The following is a 24478-nucleotide window of genomic DNA, read 5'->3' as shown; positions in this document are numbered from 1 at the left end:
AGAATAGCCTGTCATTTGCACCTGTTGCAAACGTCAACATGGGCGTAGTTCATGTCTCGGGATCTGAACAGTCACATTGACAAAGCTAGTGTATACCAACATTCACAAAAATTGAAACTTTTCAAGTTTCACAAGATCCTTCTTACCTGGTCAGTAAGAAGTGTATACCTCACCTCGCCTGGCCACGGCTCAGGACTGGTGAAGCACCGCTCTAAAAAGGTGAATAAATTCAAAAGAAAGAATCATCCACCATGTAATGCCTGAAATTCAGTCAAAGCGAACCATTACAGATGCTAGTAATTAATGAAAAAGAAGCGGAGGATGTTATATCCGCTTCGCAATTGGAGAATATGCCATATTCATGAGCCATTATAGAATACTTACTTAAGTGCCAACAGGTGCAAATGACAGGCTATTCTCAGTCTCTGTCTCTGCTAATCAGCCTGTCTTACTTTTGACCCTCGAGTACCCTTTTGTGATTAATGTTAGGTGGGCATGTACTCAGAGCTGGTCAATAAATTGCCCGTGGGTCCCCTTTACTGTGTGTGGTTTGGCGATCCTAAACAATGCCTGCTGTGTAATGGCCGGATGGGATTCTAATACCAGCCAAGTGACACTGTCAGCTGAATGGCCATGCTGTGAGTAGTGTTCGTATAATCTTGTGTGTGTCTTGGAGCACCTAATGTTGCTCTTGTGCTCCATGATCCTTAGTTTGATTTGCCTCATCGTCATCCCTATATAGTTTTTACCACAGGGACAGGTGAGCATGTAGATACGCCTTGTGCTGTTACAGTTGGCGTGTCTCTGGAGGTGCCAAACAAAGGTGTCGGTCAGTCTGATTTCCTTACACTGGAGTGTTTGTGGGCAGGCTGTGCAACCGCTGCAAGGAAAGTGACCCACTACCAAGGGGAGGCCCCAAAGTGTGTTTTGGCGGCTCACATTCTGTTTCTTAGGTCATGTGTGGATCAGTGCATCCTACAAGTTAGCAGTTCGTTTGAACGCAAATCGAGGTCATGGAATATCTAAGCCACCTGAGTTGACTATGTTCCAATGTTTGTTTATAGTTTGCTTTATGTACGATGAATTCTTGGTAAAGCAAGTTACGCAGGTTATGAGTTCATCTGATGTATTTATGGTGGGTTTCCAGCAAAGTCTCCCTTGGGTTATTAAAAGGCTCGTTTGCGGGAATTGCGGATGAGTCTGGTTGGGTACCCTCTATCCTGTAATTTGTGCTGTAGAAGGCTAGCTTCTTGTTTGAAATCAGACTTAGCAGTACAATTCCTCCGGACCCTGAGGAACTGTCCGAAAAGGAGATTATCCATCAGGGCCCGTGGATGGTGGCTCTCATAAAGTAGAAGACTATTCCTGTCGGTGCTCTTGCGATAGAGGGTGGTAATGAGCCCAGTATGATCTAGGTTGATACTCAAGTCCAGAAATGGGATTGTTGTCTCTGAAATGGTGCCAGTAAACTTAAAGAAAGGATTCTGTTGGTTAATCCAAGAGCAGAAGGCCTCACAGGTAGCACGATCACCCTTCCATAGTACGAGGATATCGTCAATGTACCTGCGCCAAAGTGTTATGTTGTCACAGTAGGGGTTGAGTGCGGATCTGATGGTGTTCTCTTCAAATGTGGCCATGTAAATGCATGCCAGGCTGGGAGCAAAGGTAGAACCCATAGAAGTCCCACGGACTTGGTGATAGAGTTGTGTCCCGTATTGGAAAAAATTCTCCGTCAAGGCTAGGGTAGCACAGGCTATTATGAAGGACACTAGGGTGGGCGAAGACCACTCTTCAAGTAAGAGGGTGGACTCTACAGCTTCCAAAGTAGCCTGTTGCGGGATGTTAGTGTAAAGTGCTTCGACATCCAATGTTAAAAGGAGATCAACACCCTCCCTCCCCTCGATGGTGTCAATGAGGCGGAAAACATCCCTAGTATCTTGCAGAAAAGATGGTATCTTCCTAACAACTGGTTGGAGAAAGGAGTCGCAGAATTTAGAAAGAGGGTCCAGTAGTGAGCCAATGCCTGATACAATAGGCCTCCCAGGGACTGGTGTCACCCCCTTATGAATCTTAGGGAGGGTGTAAAAGTATGGGATAACCGGGTCAGTAGTCAACAAGAATGCAGCCTTGTTCCTGGTGATCCATTCCTTTGTCTCACCCTCCATAATCAGGCTCGTGATGGTAGTTCTGATCCTTTTGGTTGGGTCTGCAGTCAAAGGTCTTTAGTGAGTGGTATTAGCAAGTTGACGTCTACTTTCAATGTCGTAATCACAACTGTTTTGGATCACAGTGGCACCCCCTTTTGTCCGCCTGTTTGATAACGATAGTCGTGTCATTGCCTAGTATATTGTAGACTGACCAACCTTTTTTAATTCACCTTCACTTCACGACTACACTTTTCACTGCCCTCTCACACGCATGCACCATATGGCTGGAACAAAAGATCTACGATAAAGAGCCCCGTCTTCGGGAGCCCGTCTGACGAGGAGCAGAACCCATATGATGAAGCATGACACCTAGTTTACTGGGTGTGTGAGGGTTTTAGTTCCAAAAAGGGAATTCCCCCCTTTTTTCTGTCCTCCACGCTACACTCACATGGTTCTTTCATTATCTCCGGAAAACTTTGTACCTCTCTTGTGTTACTAGTTGTTTGGACTTGTACACTGGACCCCGTTAAACAAAGTCCACCACGGTTCCTCCTGTTGTTGATAAGAATACAATTTCCTTGTCTGGGAACACATTCTTCACCCTCCCTCTAGTGCTTGGTCAGGCCTGAGGCACCCACAAAGGATCCCACTGTTCTCCAATACTCAGGGTCAGTCATACACAAAACCTATCACTGCACATGAGATACACACATGCCACACATACTTGACACACTGACACACACACACACACACGCGCGCACACACACACACACACACACACACACACACACACACACACACACCCCCACACAAACACACACACACACACACAATTTCAGCACAAAGTTAAGGACAAGCACTAAGTAGTGGAAATTTACACAGGTGGGCAAGTAGGCGTCTATCCCCAGTGATACAGTTAAAAGGTCTGGTAACACTATGTTGCCCATAATGAAGGCATGATTGGGTGCCCCAGCAGGTTGCAGTACATGTCCTGGACTTCACAAAGTAAGGGACAGGCCTAGGCCTATGTGCTCACGCTTAGGTTAGAATGATGCCAGGACCACAATAACAGTCAGGATACCAGATACACATGGAGTTGGGATCTCAGGGAAGGAGAACATAACAATATACCATGCAGGGTGCATTTCAATCCCAACAAAGCACAACAGATTGTGTCTTAACATTCTTAGCCTCTGAAACAGTCCAGCACAATATTGGAACACTATAAACCTTTTACAGAGCTAAAAGCTCGGCTATTTTTAAGATAATGATTCAGAAGAAGGAATCCTATTTCTTAGAAACAAGCATAGTAAACATATTAAACAGAAAAGCCTTCAGTCATGTTTTCGGTATTCTGAACAAAATCAAATGTTTTCAATGATGCCCAGGGACAACCGGGATACAGCAGTGAACATAAGTTTGTGAGGCAAGGAGCTGAGGTGATTACTATACTACTCCATTTTTTTTAACCAGACAGGAGAATGTAAATTATAATTAATAACATTTTTCAGTATTTCATGCGAGTTGCCAAGACTTAGGAAGCAATGTTAGCTAGACTTGTCAAGCCAAGGTGACTATTTAACCACAATTAACAAGCATTGGCATAGCCAATAGGTCTAGCTTTTGGGACTGTATAAGTATTTAGTGATGCAGCACAATATCCTTGGTGCAACAACATTAACTGTTTCATGCTTAAACACTTATAATGTCCCAAAGGCGAGACCTGTTGGCTATGCCAATGCTTGTTCATTTTGAAAATCTGGTCACCCTACTCTGACTGAGCATCCCCCAGCTGGGATAAGATGGCCACATCTTACGGAGCACACTCCTACCTCAGTACAGTCGTGCGTATGTATTACTCAAATCAGGATTGACTGAGCTACATGTTGAGAACTGTGTAGATGACTCATTTCTTGTGCGTTAGTGCATAATTCTGATCCTATTGGTGCATTGCACAAGTGCCTTGAACAAATGTCCAGCCGTGGAATGTGCTTTTATCTTAAGCATGCCTGTGGGAGGGGAGTGTTTGCAGCCAGCAATAAATATGTGTACTACAGGGTTGGCCTTTTTTCTCCAGGGAGGCAGTGATGAAAATATCACATTATTTCCACAGGAGATAATTATTTGAGCCCCCGTAAAGACAGGTTCAGCAGCAGCTTCAAGTAACCTTGCCACCTAGCCACTATTGTCCATGCACTGCCAATATTTCTATTTCACTGCAAGTACACAAATATGGGGAAATCGCTACATCCAATGTTTTACTCGTTTAAATTAAAAACTCAGCACTGGAATATAAATCGAAAACACTACAAACGTGTTTTAAAACTGAATACTCTATGCTCAAATCATTATTGTCGAAGGCAATGGAGACTTGTGCTGAAAAATCAATACTTGAGTTTTTCCTCGAATTATTACTGAGGTGACAGCTCCTAGTCCTTTACTAATCTGACATGCACAAAAACTTGCTGTTTGTCTCTGAGTTAAGTGGCTCAGTTAGGAGGGGTTGGAGTGCGAGCAGAGGAGCATTCACAGTGATAGAAGACACGCATGAAACTGACGAAGAGGGAGGGGGCGGAGGGGGAGTACGAGCAGAGAAGCCTGATTACAGCAATAAAAACACAGATGGGAGCTGAGCACATGCACGTGCACGAGCTCATGAACGCAAGCTGTAGACCAGCAAAATACTCTGGTGGCACTTTTAAGAGCCTCTTACTAAATGTCTTGAAGAGACAGCATGCGCTGTCTCAGGCGAGACCTAAAAATTGATTATTATTAATGACATATACATTTAAAAAGCTTTGGTGCATTGGTGCATTTATTTCATAAAAGGCTGTGGTATAAACTCCCCATATCTCGCAGGAAAGAGTCAATGCAGAATATATTTCACAGACACCTTTGCCATCTCCAGGGGGACCAGACAGGGCTGCCCACTATCACCCTTGTGGTATGCTCTACTCGCGGAGCCGCTGGCATGCGCGCTCAGAGAATATCACGGAACAAGGGCATTGGCTTCCCGACATACTACATCGTAGTTTCCACTTATGCCGACGATATGCTGTTATATGTTCGGGACCCCGAGAACAACTTGTCTGCGGTGCTTAGAGTGGTGGCGCACTTTGGCGCGCTCTCTGGCCTGAAAGTAACTTGGGGGAAGTCCATACCTTTCCCTCTCACTGCATTCACAAAGGAATTCGAGATGGAGTTTCCGCTGCAGTGGACTACAGAGTCCATCAGGTACTTAGGGATTCAGTTACATACGGGTTCTGAGATAGTATTTTGAGAAAATTACGGGGTGGCCATCAGTAAATTGGAGGACGATGTAGAGGCCTGGTGCCGCCTCCCACTCTCACTTATGGGAAGCATCTCCATTATGAAGATGGTGGTGTTACCTAGGCTGTTGTTTCTGTTCACAAATATCCCAATGGTGCTCCTGTGTGTCTTCTTTCAGACATTGAAACAAACTATGATAAAACTTGCCTGGGCGGGCAAACAGGCCAGGGTCCAATGGCAGTTCCTTGCTCTACCATACAGTATGGGAGGCCTGGGTGTCCCAGACTTTGAGTTGTACTACAGAGCCGCACATGGAGCACACATGTATACCTGGATTCATGGTGACTCAAATATCCCATTTGTCCTGATGGAAAAACTTTTTGCAGACCCTCTCCCCTTAACAGTGACGATATTCAAACCGGTTGACCGCCGAACTGGAATACTAGATTCGATAACTGCTACCAATCATGCATGGCACTGCTTGCTGCAGTAGCAGGGGGAGCACTTTTGTACTCGCCTAATATTACGTTGGAGTGGGCCCTCTGGTTGGCTTCCTGCAGAGACTGGGAGGTGATAAGGGCACTGCACCAACTGAAAGATCTGACTGCAGGGGACTTGCTTCTGGATGAGAAAGTAAAGACCTGGGAACAGGCGTCTGAGATTGCGGGAGCGAGCACAGTACTGCAACGTTTCCAATTCTACAGGGTACGCATGGCCCTGCAGGAAAGGTTAGGAGAGGACCTGGATGAGCCACCTGAGGTTCCCGAGCTTACCTATGCGATTAAGGCTGAATCTCCACGCAAGGTAGTTACCAATATCTATAAAATAGCAATGTCCCACAGGGAGAACAGGTCCACTGCTGCGAGGCTGGCATGGCAAAGGGACTTGCAAATAACGATAGATGATGATATGTGGCGATAGTGCTGTAAGAATACAAGGAGAGTCTTGCTACATGGTAAACACCAGCTTATACATTTTAAATACATTAATAGGGTATATTACACCCCAGAACGTTTATGTCAATATGGGTTGTGGGAGAAGGCGACGTGTGAGAGATGCCAGGCGCCGATAGCAGATTTTTTACATTTGGCATGGCTATGCCCGGGAATATATGCATATTGGGTAGAGATTTTCAGGGAATTGAGTAGAATAGCAGAAGTATCGCTGGACCCAGATCCCACGGTAACCCTCCAGGGATACTCCAAAAAGCTGCCTAGGGCGAAGCGTAGATTGGAGGATATGGGCATGCTTATAGCTAAACGGTGGTGGCCTTGTGCTGGATGAGGGGGCCGACGTCCACGGTAAGGCGATGGATGCATGATGTGCTGTAATGCTGTACGCAGTCAGAAAACTACAACAAACTGTTTCCACCACGTAGCAGACCAAAACATTTTTGGGGGCTATTTCTGGCCCAATTACCCAGTGGGAATGAGTAAGCAGTATCGGCGGGGTTGAACCCCCAAGGGGAGGATGCATCACAACACAGTGTAACACACAATGAATGAATATGATTTGACGGATAAAACTGGAACTGAGTGAGGGATTTGGGGAAGGTCCTACATGTAAAGTGTAAATTCAGAGAAGGTGAGCAAATGGAACAGACACAGATGGAGAAAGGTGGCGGGAGCCTTGGCGATGGAGGTTGAGGCGGAGGGGGCTAGACTGAGGGTGTACTGAAATAACACCAGATAGAGAGTAGCGGGAACACTGCTGAGATTCGCGCAGCACTATTCAAGAGGACTCCTCCTATTTGTACTAATGTTTTTGTTCTGAGCACAATGCGCCGCCTGCCCCATGCTGGGTTGTAGGCATTACAGCTGTGAATTTTCTAAGAAGGGGGTGCGTTTCCAAAAATCTTCAGGTGTCTTACTCTGTACGACTGTATGCTTTTGGTGTTATGTAATAAAACCTTAAAAAATAAAAATAAAAATAAAAAAAGTAAGGTTCCTTCTTGTCAAAAACTGCACTGCATACTTGCAATTAATTAAGAATTTCCATTGGAACACAGTTTTTTTTGATTTGCTAATAATTTTATCGCTGTTTGATAAATCTGTACGAAACTTTCCAAAAAAGCACAAATTTATCCAGTTCGACTGCCTCATGAAAAGTTTCAGGCTAATCTACCAAGCGCAGGACAAGAAAAAGGGGGTGGGGTGTGAAGTCTAAATAATCCAAGATGTAGCTCACATTAGTGTCTTTCCAATCCCACTGTCAACTTTTCTCTAGTCTTAACATACAAACACTAATATTCTAATAGAACAGAGGCCAGGACAAATGTAACTGTGAAAGGGATATGGGGGAGGGAAGGAAAATACCATAAAACATAACAATGTATACAAGTAATCTGTTCAGCTGTTTTTGAGAAATTATAGTTTAAAGAGGAGCTTGATTGTGCAAGTAGGGGTTAACAAGTAAGGTGTATTGTACCCTTGGTGTTCATATATGCTCTGATTGACCAATTTAAAGGAGACTAACCAATCTTGACTGATAGGCCACAACATGAACCATATGTTGTGGCAGTTTTTACAGGGCTGCAAAAAACTATATTTTAAGGATGGAAGTAATGCCATGACACGAAGCTAACCAAGCAAGAACATGTACATTTGACCAGAGTACAAAAGAGAGTCCTCATTAATCCTAGAGATAATTTAATCCAGTTTCCTACATAGTTAGAATCAATGATATATTCTAGGAGTATCCCCCTGCTCCCATTGATGCCATTGTTGCTGCTGCTACTAGTCAACTGAAAATATTAGATGAAGATCACATCACCATGCAATCCCAAAATATGAAACACACACCCCCCTCTCAAAGCCATGAATATTCTCAATATTATGGAGCTATTCTTCCAAAAATGAAAAAAGTCCCCCCAACATCAACATCACCCAGTTGTGTAGTTTATAATAGTTAGAGAAAGGCTCCAATAATTGGGTAAACAGTAAAAGCTGACACACATCCTCAAAACTTGTGAATTTACTCTGTTTGAGAGAAAAGAACTGCAAAGAAAAGAAGGCATGCACAGAATCATTTTCTTTGGATATTTCGGTCATTTGAATTAAAGGAAGTTTCTGGCATCATGAGGAGAATCTTTCTTGAACAAGCCAGGGAAATGTGTTAAATGCTTCAGCTGTCTCCAGAAAGGAAATGACTGCTTACATCATAAAAAGTACAGCTTTGTGGATCGCAGGTTTATGTCTAGCCATAATATAAAGTTGTACATTTTCAGGGGCTCAAAAATTGTGATTGTGATAATTTTTAGAAATCTCACACCCAATCATGAGACATTGTTTATTGTGGATCAGAACGTGTTCATGCTCTACCTCAGCCTGATCTACACCCTTTTCTAAACAGTGACATATGCTGAAGGTGTGATAAAGGTGATGCCTCACTTGCACACGAGTACTTCATGCCCATCTCTATTTACTTTTTTTGTGGGAAAAAACAACAGTCAGAACTTGGAGCATTAGAGAACAAATTCCACTCTTTCTTTTAACTGTTAAAATTCTATTCCTTAGGCAAACACATCATTAGACATTATGTTAAGCATTGCCATGCAGACAGTAACAAGCATTTAAAGACAATTGTGCCACAATCCTCTTGCACAGGTGGCTACAAGCAACATTGGGAACAACTCTGTGTTCTGTCACATGTGATCACACCTTGATTTATTTCCTGACAAACCACCTCTAAGAAGAATATATACTGTTCCGGTAGAAGAGGGAGACATCCTAGCCTCCATAGTTTAACTGACATGGCCTACCAGAGTGCTGCTCGGTTATCCATTCTCTCCACACTCATTTTGTCTCATATAGAATTTGCCAGCACACTCACAGGCTCATATTTGCAAATCTGCAAATAAATGCTTGAACTGTAAAAACAGCTTGTTTTACCTACCTGAAACGCATTACTTTGGAAGTCCTACTTATTGCTCGTAGTTACCCAACCAAGGAAATAGTGTTGCTTCCCATCCTAGTTCTCCTTCTTTACTCATCTCACCCTTCTGTGCAGGCTCCTTTCAATGAACGTAAATAACAGTGTAAATACCAGAACTATATAGTAGACATCTATTTGCGCTAAGCAATTTTTAAAGTAATGAAAGACACTGAACTAAAAGAAGGAAACTTTTTCCCTCCACATGGGAAATATTGTTTCCAAAAAAGAAAAGTCTTCCATATTTTAAAATAGGAGGTGCTTGAGGTTCTTTCACTTCCAGCTCAAGTTTTTGGGACAACCCAAACTATTATACACTTGAAAGTGATCAACACATTCACAAAGGCATCCCCTGCCCTAGACCCTGTGAATGCCCATGTTTCCACTTGAAACATTTACTGAATGCTTCAAATGTGTAATACGGCAGATGCAAGAGGGTTTTAGTGTTGGGAAAAACTCAAATCTAGATTCTGTGAATCAATATGTTATTTCAATCCCTAAATTCAAATGTCTGAAGTTATTAGAATAGTTTATGATTTCAAAAACATTTGTGATTGAGACCTTCAATGATGTGGTTTGCAGGGATGTTACCAGAGGCAGCCCAAGGTGTAAAAGACAACACAAGGCATTTGATCAATTAATTTTAAAGTGTTCACATAGGGTTGCGGCTCTTTTCTCTGCTGAAGATTTAAATTATCACTGGACAGGTATTTTTTCTAAAAAAAAAAAGGAAGAAGATTGCTAGGGTTCAACAGCTGAGTCACTGAAACTTGTTGGCATACTTCCTCAATTCCACCAGTGTTGCACATTCACCATTTACATAGCTTAAAACATTGTTTCAGATGTTCAGAAATATATTTTTCAATCTAGAATGTAAATGTAACTAACCAGTCTATTAATTACCTTGCTTCTAGTTGTGTCACTGCAGTTTGCAACTGTTGTAACCGTCTGTCAGATGCTTCCTCCCTTCCTTGGGCAGCAATCACATCTTCTTCCTGGAAATAAACCCAACTGAGTGAATAGTATATCATCACTATCTGAAATTTATTTTTTGTTTTACCTTGTTGAGTATTACCAGAAGATTAAACTGAAGACCGCTGCAGTGAGAGATAAGTTAGCACCAGCAAATGAACTCTGTTGTAAAACCAAAATCGGTCCCAAAAATGGACCAGAGAATGTCTGAATTGAACATCTCTGACATCCTTTCACTCACCAACATCTACTTATAATATATAATGGCGTATGGTGATGATGACTACATGTCTATATATCAAATATACACAGGCACTTTCCAATGATGTGGACATCTGTTATGGGGAGCAAGACTGAAATCCAAACCTAATGATTAATGAATCCAGCAAAGAAGAAGCCAAATTAAAGAGGTATACAAAGCTGCATCCAATGTCCTTAAGTTACCATTAACGATTTCAATTTCCAACAGGATTGCCCAAACTCCCAAAACACTGAACAATATTCTGTAAATCTGACTGATTTACCTGTATCTACAAAGCACACTGGGCACCCAACATGTGTAACAATACTTCCTCTTGGGAAAATGATAAGGACAATATGTTGATCTGAAGAAACAGACATTATTTTGTATTTAAACACAGGATAAGCCAAACATTGACAGTAATATGTCCAGGGTCATCACATGCTTGTCTGGGGTAGTCACCACCAGGAAAATAATGTTGCATACAAATAATTGAAACGCCTTCACCTTAGGTTTGGAAGGGCTTCTGTTCTAAAAGACCAAATGATGAGAAGGCGAAGCAAGCATGTTTAAGTGATACTAAATGTTACAGGTAATATATAAGTAATCTTTAACCCCTTCGACGCTGATGACGAGCTCAGCTCGTCATGAAGTACATCTCTCGTATGCTCTTGACGAGCTGAGCTCGTCATGAACCGCAGGATTTTCGAATCTTCAGCGCACAGCGGGAAAATGCGTCGCACCGATGGTGTTAAGAAGCATTCACGCTTAACACCATAAATGCTCTGATGGCTGTCAACTTAATCTAAAACAGCAAGCACAAAAAAACCTACCCAAAAGATAAAACTGACAGAATTATGAGGAAACAGTATGCCTCTGAACTGTGCATTTGCAACAAAAACTAGTAAGAAAAAGATTCCAACTGCTTACAGCATGACAACAAAGATGGAGACTTATGAGAAGGCTGGATTGGGATGTCTATAGAGCAAACTAAAGATTGCAGGTCTTTCACACCTCTTCAGATTAAGATGAATGTGGAGAATTGTTGCCATTGTCAAGGCAGAGAGCAAATGGATGAAGTCAACAAAATGGGAGTACCTTCCAGAGAACTGCTATTAAAAGGAGCAAAAAAGGGTTGCACCAAGGCAAGCCAGACTAGTCGAGAGCCATCCACACTTATTTTCTAGATAGGCAAAGACCTTCAGAACTTGGCTTATCGAAGGAATGTGTACGACTGCCCAGCTGTTAAGGAAGAAATATAGGGCCAGATGTAGGTTAATGTATGTTTGCAAAACCTTAATAGCGATTTTTAGGGAATCGCTATTAAGGAATCACAAAATGCCATGTAGGTAGGATTCGCAATATTTTTCGCGATTCTTTAATATTCCTTAACTGCGAGTCGCAAATTGCGATTTGCAATTAAGGAATACCTTCCCATTCATTCATATGGGCCAAGAGGCAACACAGTTTCATTCAGAGAGCCTATCTGACTCAAAGATGATGTGGTATAGACTGGGGTTGAAGTACAATGGTGTAGGTTGGGGTAATGGTACTAAGAAATTGGCAGAGATAAATATGCTTGGTTAGGTGTAGAGGTAGTAGGGTAAAAATAAGCACATAAATAGTGGGGTATAAGCAGAGGTACAGTGACTTCCAAAGATGAACAGTGACCGCCACCATCACTCTAGTGAATACCCGAGGTGCCCAGGTAAGGGCCGAAAAGAGCATGGCTAATTGAAAGTGTTTCAAAGTGCTTCAAACCTACTGTAAACCATATATATCATCTGTGAGAATGCATGATGAGTATATGAAAATATACGTCCTGCAAGTTCAGGAACATCATCCAGCCTCTTGAGTCTAGAGAAGAACCTCTACCAGGGTGAGCATTCAGAATTTGTCTTTCCTCAAAAACAAATAAGTAATCAGTCGGCAGATGTCCATTATTGGCCTTGGGTATTCATTCTTCTTTATTAAGAGAAATTTGCACAAATAGCACCCTTCTCTCTCTCTGTTGAATGATCCTCTGAGATCTGCTCTGATGTTAAAGGATTACACAATGGGGAGGAAATGAAAGCCGGGGAGGAAAGAAAGGCGGGGGTAGCCCCTCAGAATGATTTGCAAGAGCCATCCATCCAACATGATGGCTTCCCACACAGGGAGGGAATGTTGTAGGATGCTTTCTATAGGCTGTGTGGACATTTGAAAACTTGGCGGCTGCTGCAGGAGGAGCACAGAGTCAGAGGAGTGCTGGTGCAAACAGGGTTGACCACTGCCATAAACTCTGCTCTGAAAGGACTGATGTCTGTAAGCTAGTCCACTGGAATAAAGCCTTCCGTTTTTGCACTGTTTGGCTTGCTGAGAGACAAAAATCCCAATGCTTGTATTATGATTCAAATGACACGAACAAAAGTTAGCAGTGAGTCAAAAGGCTAATACAATCATGTATCCGGCAAATTGGTATTAAATAGCCAGGTCAAGGGGGTACCAAGCACACTAACTCAGATGTAACCAGGGTGTGCCTAAATGTGGAACCTACGAAAGAGCTTCAGAGGGACGACCGGTGCACCGACGGAGAGAGCGGTGTACCCACTACCTGAGCTGGTGCCAGGTGAGGTGGGCTGTTCCTCCCCAGCAAATGTTTGGGGAGACGAGTATATTGCACTTACCAGGTGATATCTCTACCTTTTTTTTAATATATAGCAGTAGCATCCAATGGTCCTGAGGAAGCAACTGGAGACCGATAGGCTCAAGTGACTGCAGAAACATGTCGACCTAACACTCTGGTTGTAGTTATTTGTTACACTACACCTTGCACTGTTTTTATTAAGTTGGGAGTGAAAGGGTACATATTAAAGCCGTTTTCCCCTATCACTACCTACTTTTAGAGCCTTTATTTCTCTTTTCTTTTATCACTTCAACATTTTCACTTTTCAGCTACTGCTATTCAATTCCACATTTAGGCACACCCTGGTTACATCTGAGTTAGTGTGCTTGACCTGGCTATTTAATACCAATTTGCAGGTCCTATGTGGGCTACCACTTCTTGAAAGGAACAAGAGATCCCAGATGATGAAGGGCGGTCTCGATGGTGGACTGATGGGAACTCGCCTACACTGATAGTCTTTCCCCCTTTTTCTGTTGGATACATGATTGTATTAGCCTTTTGACTCACTGCTAACTTTTGTTGGTGTTATTAGTAGTCAGGGGGTTTAGCAGTTGGGTCGTTAAATATTCCCCTGGGACCTCCGTTCGTGTGTTTTATGACTCAAATGCCCTTCAATCAATCAATCAAGGCATTTGTAGAGCGCACTACTCACCTGTGAGGGTCTCAAGGCGCTAAAGGGTGGGTGGCAGCTATTGGTCGAACAGCTAGGTCTTGAGACATCTCCTGAAGGTCCTGGGTTTGCCGCAGATGGGCGGGGAGGGTGTTCCATGTCTTTGCAGCGAGGCCCTTAAATTCTTTGAGCACCAATCAGACTTCTCTCCATACAATCTGGAGCAATCAAAGGGCATGCCCACAAAGGACGGTTGCACAACTCCGGAAAACCCTATTGATCTTATCCAGACAAGCCTTCTAAGAATACTCCTGGTGCCAATAGTTCTGTGAACACAGTCTGTGATGTCTAAGACAGAGAGTAAAACTACTTTGCAGCATCTTGGCCATTGTATCGTTTGAGCCAGTGAAGCTCTGAGATGTAATTCTGTGACGACCAGTAAGAATTCACTAGCCATGTCCCATAAAGCATGGATTTCTTACTGTCCAGAAGGCCTACTGTGTTCCAGGATCATAAGGCTAAACTAGCCAATGAGAATATTATCTTTCCAAATGAATCAATGCATTTCAAGTCTCTATCCATAGAGTTGGTAGTGAAAGGCATTAGGAGTTAATTTATTTGTTGACACCTGCACCACCAGAGGTGGGCCTATGTTACATGACCACAAGTCGCAAAAAACACAGCTGATGGACAGAATGCAGAACAATGTCTTACATTCACCCCAGTACAAAAATCTGGGCCTAAATCCATCGTTTTTTTGCTCTCCACACCACCCTAGGTCAGACACTGGCTATATGCAAATCAGCCTTGACCCTGTGCCTCATGGGAACAGTCCAGCCCGAACTACCAAGCCATGTCTTTCCTAGACCGGAATCAAGCATCCAAGGACCGGTTTCTGGCTATCAGCCTTCTTCAGCCTGAATTGCTTGACTCCAGTGATGTGGAGAGCCTGGGACTCACGTCTGAGCATACCCAGCCCACTCGGGGTCAAAATTGCAAAAAACACAGTTGATGGACAGAATGCAGAACAATGTCTTACATTCACCCCAGTACAAAGATCTGGGCCTAAATCCATCGTTTTTTTTTTGCACTCCACACCACCCTAAGTCAGACAATGGCTATATGCAAATCAGCCTTGACCCTGTGCCTCATGGGAACAGTCCAGCCCAAACTACCAAGCCATGTCTTTCCTAGACCGGAATCAAGCATCCAAGGACCAGTTTCTGGCAATCAGCCTTCTTCAGCCTGGATAGCTTGACTCCAGTGATGTGGATAGCCTGGGACTCACGTCTGAGCATACCCAGCCCACTCGGGGTGAAAATTGCAGAAAACACAGTTGATTGCCAGAATGCAGAACAATGTCTTACATTCACCCCAGTACAAAGATCTGGGCCTAAATCCATGGTTTTTTTTGCACTCCACACCACCCTAAGTCAGACAATGGCTATATGCAAATCAGCCTTGACCCTGTGCCTCATGGGAACAGTCCAGCCCGAACTACCAAGCCATGTCTTTCCTAGACCGGAATCAAGCGTCCAAGGACCGGTTTCTGGCTATCAGCCTTCTTCAGCCTGGATAGCTTGACTCCAGTGATGTGGAGAGCCTGGCCACAAGTCAACAGACCTGAGGGTTTGAGCACGACTTCGATTAGGTGGCCACAAGACTATGGGTAACCTTTTTGAAAGGCAAGAATGGCTGAAAAATGGTAGAACCTGGTTGAAAGATCACAGTTAATAAAAATGTCTTAGATTCAACTGTAAGTCCAGCACTTTCGTTGCGCTTTACATTACTTCTGTGAAATAAACTATTTTTTTCCATTGGTGGCCTAGGTGGCAAGCCCCAGTCAGTCTCTAGAGTAGTATCTAGCCCACTGGCATTCTGAAAATCCAGGAATAGCCAATTATCAGCACAGGGAGAGGGGAAAAGGCTCCTCATTATCCTTTGTGTCATGGGGAGCCTTTTGCTTACACAGAACCACATCAGAGTTGTATCTAAATAGCCCCTAGCCTTCAATAGCATTGACAATGAGAAAAAGGCTGAGGTCGGGTTACATCCTAACTGACACCAGTTAGGGGTCGGCACTGGCTTGGAAGGGATTGGAGTGAACCTAGGAGCTGTGGTGGAATTCTGAACCGGTATCAGTAATGGGTCTAGCACAGTTATTTGACACCGAGGGAGGTCTTACAAAAATCCAACTAGAGCCCCTGGAGGCTCTCTGGGACTTGAAGGTGCACCAGAGAAAGCCAGAAGTGTCTGAAAAATGTACAACATTTCTTCTTTGAAGGCCCAGGCAATTTGGAGCGCACCAGGACCAGATTAGGGTTTGGATCATAAAAGATTTACTGACGCACTTGCGCCATCTCATTTAGTTTTGAGTGGTGGGAAGTTGTTTGGAGTTAAGCTTGGCGTTTATGCACTTATGGTTCACTTTCAACTTAAAGGAGTATTTTGAAGGACTGGTGTCTTGTACAAGATCGTGAGCAGCCCTGCGATATTGAGTGGGACTTATGTTTTAACCACAATCTTTTCTTAAGTTCAGCAATAAAGAGTTTTGCCTCCTACTCCCCGGACTGCCTTCGAGTGCATGAGGGTACACCTATCTATCAAATTTCAGTCATAATTGGAGCCGAAGCACTAGAGTCACGTTGCATTGATCCCTTGCAACATCTTTTCCAGTAGTAGCAGCACCGCTTTGATTCGATTATTTTCAGGCAAGTCTTCATCTCTGGCACAATGTCTGGGGTAAATTTTGCAGTTGCTGGAAAACCGACTAAGGTAAGATCGGAGCTCTGGATACACATCGAAGGGCACAGAAAGAAAAGAACTGACGTCACTGCACAGGACTGCCTCATGCAACTTTGCTGTGTCATTTCCAGGGCGGTACATTGTCACTGCGAAGCCACATGGCGCCAACTATCTGCACATAAGAGCATTGCTGAAATATTCTTTGGACCCAATCTGGTGCCTGTGGATATTCTTAAGGTGAGGAGTTTGCACTTTGAGGTAGCAGCCTCAGCTTGAGATCATATGTGTGCAGGCGTCTTTACAGAAAGGTGGGGAAAAATCTAAAGTAACCAAGGTTGAAGCCTACTCTAATATACCTATCTAAGCCTCAGGTAGGCCTCCTTGTACTGATGGTCTTTAAGTGGACAAGGGCAGTATTCATATGTAAATCTATGAACTTTATATTATTGTTTACCATATTCACATTAACATAGACACTTCTTACAAATATACTACAATAGATAAACACCTACCTTTCGCTGCATTTGCTCCTGGTAGTTGTATGTCATTTTAGTCATTTCTTCTACTTTTGTTGTTGCAATTCGTAGATCTACTTTAGCTTCTCTAGTAAAAAAACACGTGAAAACAGAATGCTACTTAAACTTACTGAAATATAAAACAACAATTAATAAAGTAAGACAAATAATTTTCATAGATAACATGAGGCCATAACTACCATGGAAAATACAGAGGTGACATTATACAATACTCGTTGACTTTAAATAAATACCCTGGAAGAGAGAAAATATAGATACAGCTACAACTCCTATGCCTCTGTGGAAAGGAGAATCAAAACATAGAATAAGTGTTTACTGCATTCTGTCTGCTGCAACACCTTGTCATCCCATTAAAAACCAATCAATGTGCTTGGACCCTTTATCACTGAAGGACCCACAGGACAAATGTAGGTGTAATAGCTGCTTCATTGCTGCTATAAAATACTTAAAACAAGGAAAAATATTTTCTTCACTTGAGGTTTCTGATTGCAAAGCATTAAAGGCAATTGCTAGCTGCTAAATATTTAGATTTCATTTGTATAAAATAAAAGGTTTTGAAGGTAGGATTGTGTGACCTGTCTGCAAATAATTTAATACCTTTTAGATAACAATCTGATGATTGTCTCCGAGGCCTCATCCACTCAAGCTGAATGCATAATCTTAACTCAAAACTGTTAACTGGCATGGTATGGTCAAAAAGTTTACTATAGGATATTTTTTTGTTTCGTAATTGTTTTATTGAAAGTTGGAGAAAAACACAACAATGTAAGTGACTCGCAGCATTAAGCACTCGTTGGGGTCTATCGTTATTACAAATATATCTATACAGTTGTGAGGGAAAACTGAAGAATAAGAAGAATGGGTAGAGGGGGTTTGGGATACAAGAGGACCAAGAAGCCAAGAACGAGAAGGGGGAGGGGTTTAGAGGGGCGAGGTAGGTGGAAGTAATTAAGCGGAAGGGTACGTATCCGCGGGTAGGAGGTAGGTACTCGTCATATTGTATGACAGTGGGGATGACTGTGCAGTATTCGATCTTAATATTATGACCTGTAGTAGATAATAAACTAGTTCGAGGTGCTGAGTACCATTAATGACGAGGGATCCACGTCCTTCTGTGGGAGGCGTGCTGTAGGTGGTGGAGGCAATTGTTTTGAGTAGGGAGCATAGATGGGCAAAGGGAGTGAGGGGGAGCAGCAAACAAGTGTCCCTATGACTAGGCAAGGGTGGAGCATGCTGTGTGTTGCAACCGACATCCCTCGGCAAGACAAGTCTCAGGGGTGGCCAGTCAGGGTGGGTCTCTGAGGGGAAGGCGAGATTAGGGGTTACGTGGGGGTGGCCAGTGGTATTAAGGTAAAGGATGGGCCGCATGGCGGCTTCCTAGACTGGAGGTGTCGGTGGAGGGTGAGGCTGGGCAAATGTCGGGAGAGCGGGTGGAGCGAACGACAGCAACAGACGGGGAAAAAAGAAAAAGCGGGGTTGGGTGAGGGTGGGAAGGGACAAGGGAGGGAGGGGGCAGATGTTTCAGGGGGTGGGCTCTTGAAGGAAGGGGGTCCATGTTTGCTGGAGCACCTCCTCCCAATCCTGCAGGCCACATATAATGCATTCATGGGACGCCATTTGGACCATTATCACCATCCAGTACTCCTGCGAGGCAGGGCGAGCAACCTCCATTGTCTTAAGATGCCGATTTTGGCTCTAGTGGGCGCTTTGTGGAATAAGCGACGTTGCAAGTACGTAAGGTCGGAAGAGTCTCTGACATCATGCAATAAGATAATGGAGGGGGAGGGCATTGACACCCCTCATAAAACAAATGGAAACAAATTTTGCTAAATGGTCAATGTTTCTCCATGTGGGGAAGAGTGCAGGACGTACGAATGGCCACACTAACCCGCTGCACATATACCCTGGGAATGCTGCCAATTGTGGCGCCTCTGGCTACTCTGCGCCTTATAGATGCCCCAATAAAGGCCTTTGTCTGGGGCTCCACCCATCCCTGCCTAGCCGCAGCCAAACTTATAACCTGCCGCTCCCACGGTGGCTTGAGTTTACCATTTCTAGAGCACTACTCCCTTGCCCTACACCACTCACAGCTAGCCTACCTACTCCCTGGAACGCTGACCACCACCACTGGGTCACAAAGGAACGCTCGCTCATAGGCTAACATGAAGGCCTCGGTTTCCTTTATTGAGACCACATCCCTTATACGTCACTCCACACCCAGTAATGCAGGCCACACATATGACATGACATCGGGCACATCGCCTCCTGAGGGTAAATCACTGATTGCACTCCAAAGCCTCACTCTGGGGAAATAACAGTATCCGAATAAACGGGCGGGCACTCCATTGGCCTAGTTGGAAAAGTGGGAGGAATTCAGGCACTGGATCAGGTCCTTCAAAACAGTGAGTTAAAGCCCTTCGTCCAGCTTTCACTCCCCTCGGAACATGGTTGGCAACACTTACAAATACAGCACTGCCTGAGACGCTGCCATGGCTCCCATCCTTGGATACTGGAACCCTAACCTATACTGGAATACCCCCTGTTTTTTAAATTTATTTTATAAAGTTTTATATAGTGCAAACAAGATCCCAAGGGATATCAGAGCGCTTTACACAGGATGAAAGGGGGAATAAGACTCCAGTAACAATATCAAGTAACAATCTCAAACAGTTGTAGTCACAATAATCACAACTCAAAAACAACTTTATTTTGATTCATAACGAATCATAAAAAGCACATAGACAAAAATACATAATTAAGGGGTGCAGTTACATCGGGTTGCAGTCGCAGTTAAAATAGAGCAGTTAAAATATTTACAAAATGTTTTTTAAAAAAAGCAGCAATTTTTCAGTAATTCCATAGGGTGTTGTCAAGACTATTAAATTATCTATTTCCAGAACGTTTTTTAATGCGGAAAGCAGCTACCAAGAAGTTAGCGACATTAAACATATTTAGTGGTGAGTCTAACTTTTTTAAGTAAAATAGGGCAGGCTTGATTTGGACGAACCCCTTGTTCTTAAGCAATGGGACAATATACTTTTTCCTGGGCAGATCATATATACCACAGAAGAACATAAAATGAGCAGTGTCCTGCAGAGAAAAACCATCACATTTGCAGGCCGCTAAGTCCTCTGGCTTGGCCCATACCTTAGAGTCATTTAACAGAAAGTGAATCTGGTTAAGTCTTAGTTTGGTTAATAACCAGCGATGTAATGGAATAGACACTACTGTTAAATAAGGTTCAATGGCCGGTGTAGTTTTAGAAATATAGTGCTCCCTCACTGTGGGTTTCGCAAGCTCACAGCTCTCCCGCTCCATTTCTCTCACTTTTAAAAAAGTCGATTTAAACCATTCCAGGTCATTCTTAACGATGCCATCTGGTGTGTGGAAGAGATCTGGGCGGCCCAGGGAAGTTAGTGTTTTATTAATATATGCTAGCCACGGGATATTTTTCATATTGTCCAGAAGTAGGCAGTCTCTCATGATTGTGTGGTTCAGAGTTAAGTTGGAGTTCAGCCATGTTTTTAACCACATCAAGATAGGGGATTGTTTGATGATGTCACTGATGTACCCCTGGCCTAGTTCCATATGGACAGAGAAAGTGGCTGTTGATTGAGGTAATCCTAGAAGCATACGAAAAAATCTGTTCTCTTCCATCTGTATTGCTTCTATGTTGTTCGAGTAACCCCAGATGGAAGCCCCGTACCTTACTACTGATATTGATTTCGCTCTGTAGAGTGCCAGCATTGCTTCCGTGGGCTTACCACCCAGACGTTTTGAGAAGCCGACTATGGCTGCTGCTGTTCTTTTCATGGCATTGGTTTTGACGGATATTTGGGGTGTCCACGTACCCTTATCGTCGTATACTACCCCCAGGTAGGTAAAAGTTCTCACTTTGGAAATAGAAGTGTTAGCACAGTAGAAAGTCTTCAAGTCCTTATTTTTTCTGCCGCCTACAGCCATAACATGGGACTTGTCTGAATTGATTTTTAAACCAAGGGAGGTCATAAAGGCATCGAAGGATGTCAATAGTCTTTGTAGCCCAAGGGGGGTACGTGCCACGAGCACCGCGTCATCCGCGTAAAGGAGGACCGGGGTGGACAGTCCGCCAAAACGCGGGACGTCGAGTGTTGCCAGCTCCAGTGTAGATTCAAGGTGGTTAATATAGAGTGTAAATAACATTGGGGCGAGAATACACCCCTGTCGCACCCCTCTGGTAGACTTGAATCCTGCTGTGCAGGCTCCTTCCTGCGTCATCCTGATGGATGCTTCTAGGTCCCGATGGGCCTCAGCCAGAAAATGAACCAAGGTAGGGTCCATCCCCAGTTCCAAGAGGATGTCCCACAGCCTGGACCTATTCACTAGGTCGAAGGCTGTGGACAGGTCCATGAACCCTAGGTAGATTGATCCGCTGGCTGCCATAGTGTATTTGCCTAGGATCAGATGTAAGTTGAGGCACTGGTCCTCCGTCCCTCTTCCCTTTCGAAACCCGTATTGGGCATTTGATAAGATATTATTGCTGCCAGCCCACTCGTCGATCCTTGCCAGTATCACTTTCCCTAGGATTTTGAAAGACGAGTCGATAAGTGAGATGGGGCGGTAGCACCTCGGGTCTCCCCTCTGGCCTTTCTTGAAGATTGGAATGATGCTGGCGTGTGACCAGGAAACAGGCAAGCTATGTTTCATGGCGGCATTGAAGACGTTGGTCAGGATGTTTGCCCAGAAAGAGACATTGGCCTTGAACATGTCGGCTGGAACGCCATCTGGGCCTGGCGCTTTCTTCCCTACTGTGTTGGTTATGGCCTTTTCAACTTCTTCCATGTTAAAGGAGAGTGCTGTCTTGGGAGAGTTAGATTTGAGGATAGTCGGTGTTTCGCATATTTGGTCACTCCCATAGATGATTTTGAAATGAGCTAACCAATCCTCCTCACTGATGTTGGCCTCTAGGATATCGTTAGCTTCACCAGAAAACAGGGGATTGTTTATAATGGCCCAGAAGCTGGAACTGTCTCTTAAGGTGGCTTTTTCCATTAGTGAGGCCCAGGCATCCTTTTTGAGAGCTTCTTTGCGTTCATGAATGATGTTATAATATTCTTTTCTTAGTCTGGCAACTTCCCCTCTGTCCCTGGGTGATTTTTTTAATTCGTTCAGGAGGCAAGTGTGTGCTTTCGAGCAGGCTTTATTGAACCAGCCCTTGGTCGGTCGAGTCTTCTTCCTAGATTTGACTGTGAGTTCATCAGAAATTACAGCGCACAGGGTATCAAAGGCGGTGATTACATCTTCTCCCTGTTTAGAATTGTCTTGGAAAATATCTAATTCTTTGCGGGCTTTGCTACTTAGAGTTTCGAGGAACTCAGATGGGACCACCTTGGACCATTTCAGCCTTCTTCCTTGGTCCGTGGGCCGCACAGCCAGCTCGGGCATTTTGGTTGTTCCCTCCTTCAGTAGGCCCGCAGAGCTGGCAAGCTCGAGGATGACTGGATTATGGTCACTGAACGCAGCTACAACTGCGTTGTAAAAGAAGACCCAGCTTAATATTCCAGGGGAAACAAAGATGTAGTCAATAATGGATTCAGAGTTTCTAGCACTGTAGGTCATGACCCTCTCACTGTAGGTATTGAACCCCGGTTCGTAGAGGTCCACATTTGCTAGGAGGTTTTCTAGTGCCAGTCCTTTAGGGTTGTGTTCAAAGTGTTGGTAGTCGCCTGAGGTAGGGCAGTCAGTGTCTTCAATGTGGCAGGAAAGCCTGCAGAGATGAGTGTTAAAATCCCCCATAATTATAATGTGCAACAAAGTGGTTTGACGTTCTTTAAAATTAATCAAGAAAGACTGTAGAGAACAGAGATGCTCAGTGGAGTGTCCGTCTACTACAGAGTTATAAAAATTAATAAGGATGTATTTATGACCATTGGCTAAGCTGATCTCTAGGCACAAGAAGTTGGGGGAGTTAGTAGTTATTTGTTTAACAGTCCCCGCCAGATGGACAGTAGTCAGGATCATAAGGCCCCCTTTGTCCCTCCCACAGGAGGATCTAGTAGCTGGGACAAAGTAAGATGTGAACCCAGGAACCCAGAAATTGCTGTTGCAGTCCCAGGTTTCTTGCAGGGCTATGATGTCATGTTGGTTCAGGAGGTTCAGCCAAACACTGTCCTCCCTTTTTGAGCGAAGTCCGGCTATGTTCCAGCTTATGGGTTTAGGCCTTCTGCTGGGGCCTCCTAAAGGGGGACAGTTCCCTGTAGATTGTCTGAGCATAGGGGTGTTGTTAACTGGGCGTCAATTTTGTTCAACCGCCCGAGCCAAGGGCGTGAATCTATTATGCAAGGATATAGGGTTATTGTGGGGCGTTGGAGTGTATTTGACCGCCTTATGGTTGCTCAACCTATTAATCGTGGACAAGCTATAGTCTGGTTCTGGACGGGTGTTAACGGGATGAGAGGGCAAGCTGGGTGTCCTATCGAATCCCCTGCCTTGGTTGTAACCCAAGTTCGAGATAGGGTGAGATTTAGGTTTGGGATAGAAAAAGCCCAAGGGTACGGCACGGGGCCCGGCAATTAAACCCTCTAGGGGAGAAGCATCCCAGAGTAGTCTGCAGGCCTCTCCCGGATTATTGAAGTTGATTATCAGGCAATCTCCCTCAGTTGTTTTGTTAGTTCGCCCGATCCAGCCCACCCGCCGGACAGAGATAATGGCATTAGAAACTTCATTGTCTCCTGAGCAGGTCGAATTTGCCCATGACTTAGCCCTGGCTAACAATTGGGGCGGCTGTTCATGTTCACCTTGTTTAAGTGGGGGAACATTTACCAAGATGGCTACAAAAGGAGCAGCCTCGGGAGGTAAGTTAATAAAGGGTTGACGAATAGGTTTGGGTGGGCTAGGTAGATTCTGTTGACCTAAAGTAACAGGGGCAGCAGACTTATTTGTATCTCCTGTTAAATTAGGGATAACTATCATGGTAGTTGCTGGTCCAGAGGGCAAATTGGAAGCAGCACTCCTGGCAACTGGGGAATCTTCCCTTGGTCTTTTATTGCCAAAGTTTGGTTGAGGACATGTAGTGCCTAGGGCTGCCGGTGTATTTCCTTTAAAAACAAAAGTAGCTGGTTCGGCAGTTTTGTGGCATACATTCAGCCGTTCACATTTCCTTAGGATGCCATCGACGCATTGATGTAAGACGTCTATGATATCTGAGGCTATTTTTGTGAGTGTGGTCTCTATCTTGTCAGTGATTACTTTTTCCACCATGTCTCTGATAGCCTTTTCAAGTGAGCCCACTGTGCCCTTTCCTCCCTTGAGATTCTGCGTATTCCTTTTTTTATACTGTCTTTTTGTGTGCTTTGTGCTTGATGTTCTGCATGCTCGAGCTGG

At 44.0% G+C, this 24478-nt stretch overlaps 1 protein-coding gene across 1 annotated transcript in view; it reads right to left on the bottom strand.

Moving 5' to 3' along the window:
* The window catches only part of SCLT1 (sodium channel and clathrin linker 1), a 511633-nt gene that overhangs the window by 237492 nt on the left and 249663 nt on the right, over nt 1-24478 (bottom strand). Inside the window, exons 9-10 of the mRNA XM_086962162.1 lie at nt 17093-17183; nt 10251-10342 (exon numbers count right to left, since the gene is read on the bottom strand). Coding sequence (XP_086818288.1) covers nt 10251-10342; nt 17093-17183 — 183 coding nt within the window. The remainder of the gene's footprint in view (nt 1-10250; nt 10343-17092; nt 17184-24478) is intronic.

The sequence above is a fragment of the Lissotriton vulgaris genome, chromosome 3_1 (assembly GCF_964263255.1).
Source record: "Lissotriton vulgaris chromosome 3_1, aLisVul1.2, whole genome shotgun sequence".
NCBI classification, from domain to species: Eukaryota; Metazoa; Chordata; class Amphibia; order Caudata; family Salamandridae; genus Lissotriton; species Lissotriton vulgaris.
The sequence above is the reverse complement of the archived record's forward strand: the minus strand, read 5'-3'. Positions and strand labels throughout refer to the sequence as shown.